The sequence below is a fragment of the Corvus kubaryi genome, unplaced genomic scaffold, assembly GCF_017639235.1.
Source record: "Corvus kubaryi isolate FWS band 111438036 unplaced genomic scaffold, C.kubaryi_AGA036_p1.0 split1-37296, whole genome shotgun sequence".
NCBI classification, from domain to species: domain Eukaryota; kingdom Metazoa; phylum Chordata; class Aves; order Passeriformes; family Corvidae; genus Corvus; species Corvus kubaryi.
Window position 1 is genome coordinate 19889242 of NW_024582075.1, and position 5467 is coordinate 19894708.

At 44.7% G+C, this 5467-nt stretch overlaps 1 protein-coding gene across 2 annotated transcripts in view; it reads right to left on the minus strand.

Moving 5' to 3' along the window:
• FAM169A (family with sequence similarity 169 member A) overlaps window positions 1-204 on the minus strand; it is a 39171-nt gene extending 38967 nt beyond the window's left edge. The window contains exon 1 of one of the 2 annotated variants that reach the window (XM_042012878.1): window positions 107-204. In XM_042012878.1, the coding sequence (XP_041868812.1) occupies window positions 107-148 (42 nt within the window). In that variant the 5' untranslated portion in view covers window positions 149-204. Of the gene's footprint in view, window positions 1-3 lie in introns of both variants that reach the window. The other variant, XM_042012881.1, reaches the window with a different exon arrangement.
• Window positions 205-5467: the final 5263 nt, after the last annotated feature.

A 5467-nucleotide genomic window follows, 5' to 3' on the forward strand; every position in this document is an offset into this window, starting at 1 on the left:
CACCTCAGCCGGCCGGGCAGCCTGCCGCGGCGGCGCGGGGATAAACGAAGAAGGAGGCGGAGGCGGCCGGGCTCCCTGACAGCGTTCACGGCACACCCCCGCTCACCTCCGGCTTCGCCCGGTCCTGCTGCCCAGCGCCTGATATCATCTCCCCCGGCGGCCTCCCCGCCCCTCGCCGCTGACGCACTCCCGCTGATACGCCTGGAGCCGCCGCCGCTCGCCCCGCGCCGCCCGCCATGACGGCTGCGGGGACCCCGCGCCGCCCCCCCGTCCGCGGCCGGGTGTGGTGCCCGCCCCGCTGCCACGGCCCACAGCGCTGTACCGGTGCCATCGCTCACCGCGGCGGCGGCCCTGCTACCTGTGCTGTGGTCAGCCTCGGGGGCAGACGTGGTACTCGCGCCATCGCTCACCACCGTGGGGCTGGTGGCACCTGTCCCGTGGCCCTGGCATACAGAGGGAGCCCGGAGCTGCCTCAGAGATCGGTGGTGCTTGCAGGAGGAAGGAGCAAGGCCACACATCGTCTCCTAGTGCTGGGTAGCTCACCACGAACCTATGGGTGGCCTTATGGACCCAGGCAGTGAGGATTGCCTCCCCGTTTCCAACAACCTTCATCATGGAGCAGCCCGAGGCCTCACCACTGTTCCTGTTCACCAAATTGGGGTGCTGATTGAACTCAAGTTACTGGTAGAAGCCTGTTTTCCAAACAGAAACATTAATCCGTATTCCCCAGCACTGACCACCACGGGCCAGAGCACCTGAGTATCCACCCTCAAGAAGACCTGTATGCCAGAAAGCTGAAGAACACCAAAATGAATGAAGGTGTTCGTGAGAGGGCAACACTTGCCCTTGACTCTGGCTATAAAATGTACCCTTGCTTTATACCTGTGGTGCTTTGTTCTGAGAATGGGAAGTAGTAGGTGCACACCTGTGGTAACATCTGTGGTACAGAGGAGGCTGGGGCAGTCTGTTCTGAAGGACTGTGCTCCATGGGAGGAACCCACACTGGAGCAGTTTGTGAAGAACTGCAACCCATGGTCCCATATTAGAGAATGTGGAGGAGTGTTTTCCTTAAGAGAGACCCCATGCTGGAGCAGGGGAAGAGTGTGAGGAGTCTTTCCTCTGAGGAGGACACAGCAGTAGAGACAGCATATGATGAAGTGACCAAAACCCCCATTCCCTATCACCTTGTGCTGCTTCGGTGGAGGAGGTAAAGAAAATCAGGAGTGAAGTTGAGCCTGGGAAGAAGGAAGGGGTTGGGGGCCAAAGTGTTTCAAGATTAGGGGTTATTTCTCATTATCCTACTGTGACTGGATTGGTAAGAAATAAAACTAATTTTCCCCAATTTGAGTCTGTTTTGCCCATAACAGTAATAGCTGAGTGATCTCTTTCTGCCCTTATGTCGACTCAGAAGCCTTTTGTTATACTTTTTCTCCCATGTCCACACTGAGAAGGGGAGAGACAGAGCAGCTTTGGTAGGCACCTGGCATCCAGGCATGGTCAAACCCATCACACCAAAATAATGTAACTTTGCTGAAACAGATTACAAGATGCAGGCTGGGAGATAGCATCAGCAGAACTTTTTTTGAATTAGTGGTCATCTTAAAACTCCATTTATGACAAGCTTTGGCAAAATTCTCTTGGCTAGAGAAAAAGGGTCAATGTTTATGCTCTCCTAATTTTTTCTTCCAGTTAGAGTAATACTGATTATATTTTGCACTTGCATTTCAAAGAAAAACATTTTTGAATGCAGTGTTCTGTAGTGAAAATTGTTCTGCAATACATAGTATACAAAGTAAGATTACTTTAAAGGAGTAACATTACAAATAATTTTCTCAGGAAATTCCTAAAATAAGTACCCCTGCTTCCTTTATTTTCTTCTTTCACAACAAATGAAGGAAAGGATCCAGAAACTGGTGGTAGTTTTCTACCGGCATTGTTGCTGACAGTTTCATGGAAGAACCAAGAACCTTTGGCCTTTCTTGGTGAAAAACTTTTTGGCCGTGGTTAATTATTAGATATTTTAAAGGAGATAAGGAAACTTGGACATGCACAATATAATTCAATAAAAATATTTCCCTTCCTAGTTGCTTGGGATATGGACATGCTATTAAAATCCTCTCATAAAACCTCTTAAGAGAGGAAAGAAAAAGACAGGTAAGATTTTAAGGCAGAAAAATAAATTCAGGCAGAAATCCTCCAATCAATTACTGCCTTTGTAGGTCACCTCCAGTATTATTTAGAAACAGATTTGCATGTAAATTTTTTTTTAACTATTACTATTTCTATTATGCCACCTCTTATGTCTCGAAGAGTCTCCTTGCAAACCCCACAAATAAATACGCACTTCCTACTGTCACAAGGGTTACAGAGATCTTGACCAAAGATTCTTGGTTAAGACTAGTGCTTTTTCTGGTAATCATATTAATCTCACTGTGAGTTTGTATATCCACTTCTTCTCTTCTGTATCATGCTTATATTCCAAATTTTTAGAAGCATGTTCAACCTTACTAGTACAACTACTCACACCAGCACTAAATCTGTGCACTGGGAGACCTTATAGATCACTCTACATCATGCTAGGATGATCCTCTGAATATATGTGCAAGAGATCACACACATGCACACATTCCTACCTGCTGCAAGGAGACTTTAGCTCTCTTTCAACATTTTGGATTGCCATGGTAATTTTTACCTGAAAGACCATATGCCATCACATTTGTGGTAGTATATAGAAAACAGTGATACTCCCACAGCTAAATACTTCTGTCAAATTTTTGCATTAAAGAGAGAATGTAGACGTGGAAGGTTTGACATCTTACCCTGTATTTTCACATCTTCTGTCTCTGGTATCTTAGCACAACTGATACTTTCCAAGACATACCAAACTGGAAGAAACCCCAGTAAATTGTCTGGCACATCTGGCTGTCAGATGTTTTTCTAGGCTAATTTTTCTTAAATCTCAAGTGAGGAAGATGCCTGCAGCTTGCCTAGGGGGACTTCCAGATTTAAGGCTTTTCTGCTAAAAACAACTAAAAGGAAAGGTAGAAAGTTCTAATTTTACCATAGTCATGAATAGTGTATGCTAAATGGCAAGCACACTGTGTAGCATGCTAAATACAGGCATGCTACGTAGCTTGTATGACACAAGATATGCATCCAAATGTGCATTCAGCATAACTCCTGTGACTTGCACTCCAAACATGCATTCAAGTGACACAGGTGCTTGGAAACACAGAATCATAGAATTGTTTGGGTTGGAAGGGAGCTTTAAAATTTATCTAGTTCAACTGCCCCTGCTTTAAGCAGGGACATCCTCTAGACCAGATTGACCAGAGCTCTGTCTACCTTGACCTTGAGCATTTTGAAGATGGGGCATCCATAACTTCCCTGGGCAACCTGCTCCAGTGTCTCGCTACCCTCACAATAAAAAAAAATAAATATAGAAATATATTAACTAATAGACATTATAGCTAATGATCGTGAGACTTCTCAGTAGAGAAAATCAAGAATTTAACAGGCAAAATTCTGGGTCAGGCAAGAACTGATGGCAGATATTGCTGGATGGCTCTGATGTCTATACACCTGTTGAAGGGCACAGGTAGGGCCAGCAGGATTTGGCAGCCAAGGAGTTAGTTCTTTATTGCTAATGAGTCAGGAGTGCCTAACCCATGTAGAAAAAGGGACAACCCTGCTCTTGGCAAGATTTACATAACAGACCAAAGCATAACAAAACAAGCATACAAAGTATGCAAAATGACAAACTACTGACCACTTCACTGTATTTCTTTCCTTTCATCCCCAGAAAATGGCAATCTTAGGGATATTATTAAATTATGTGTAAAGAAAGAAAGGTTTAAAGAAAGAAACATGCGTCTTGGACTTCCTTTTACTGACAGGTTCTTCGAGAGCATGTCAAGCAGTTATGTCAGGTCCAGCTACCACTCCTTTCTCTTCTTTAACCTCTCCCACCAACCTCCACAGCAAGGACAAATGCAGCCTTGGCATCCTTTGCACAGATGTGTTCACTCCAGAGGGAGTGATGTTACCTCCTCATCTTTACTGATGATATATTTCCATCCATGTGACTTATTAGCAAAAGTCTGTATGTTCCACTGTGGTGGGTTGATCTTGGCTGCTGCCACATGCTCACCAAGCCACTCTTATCACTCCTCCTTCTCATCTGTACAGGGAAGAGGGAATATAATGAAAGACTCATGGGTTGAGATAAGGGCAGGGAGGGATCACTCACCAACCATTGTCACAGGCAAAACAGGCTCAACTCGGGGTATTTAATTTAGTTTATTTTTTAGCCAAACAAATCAGAGTCGGATAATGAGAAATAAGAACAAATCTTAAAAACACCTTTCTCCTTCCTCTCCCTTCTTCCCAAGATAAACTTCACTCCCAATTTCTCTACACTCTCTCCCAGAGTCTCACAGGGGAACGTGGAATGGGAGTTGCAGTCAGTCTATCGTGCATTGTCTCTGCTGCTCCTTCCTCCTCACACTCTTTCCTTGCTCCATCATGGAGTCCCACACATGGGAGAACAGTCCTCCACAAACTTCTCCAGTGTGAGTCCTCCTTCACAAACTGCTTCAGCATGTTTGGTAGGGGACAGCCTACTTCACCACTGTCTTCATCACAGGCTGCAAGGGAATCTCAGCTCCAGCACATGAAGCATCTCCTTCCCCTGCTTCTTCACTGTCCTCAGTGCCTCTGACGTTTTCTCACTCCTCTCTCATGCTGTTACCCTTTCTTAAATACATTATCAGAGAGGCACTGTGATAACAGCTAAACACTACTGATGTTTAGGTCAGCTTTGGCCATTGGTAGGTACAACTTGGAGCCAACTAGAACTGCCTCAGCTGGACAGGAGGGAGGCTTTTGGCAGTTTCTCACAGAAGCAACTTCCTGCTACCAAATCTTTGCCACACAAACCCAGTACAATTCACTATCGCACTATGAAGTTTGTCTCTCTCTTCTTACATTCCTGTAGGCTAGAAACATCTCCTTTTCTGGTCAGCTTATTTCACACATGAAAGGCTTTTTATGTCTCATTGGAAGTTTCATTATCCAATGCATGCAATAGAAATAACAGTACCTCAGTTAGCACTTCTTTTCAATCTCCAGTTTCATAGTCTGAAATCTCCCTTTTCACTCCAAGTACTGTAGGAGTTTTTCTTTCCCAGTCTGGCCTTATTTTGCCTAGCCCCTATTCTCTCAAAGACTCCATATTCTGTCTTCTGGTATGAAAACATTTTTGAGTGATCATAACAAGTTTTACCAAGAGGTAAAACTTTTGGAGCATTTTGGGATTATTTCATAAACTTTTGTCTGCATCTTCCATTTCTTGACTAAAGTTTCTTACTCCCCAAGTACAGAATGGGCATTTATACATAAACCAAAGGTTCTCTAAATGAGCCAAATGGAAAGCTTTCTCCTGTAAAAGCAATGTGAAGGTGAGAAT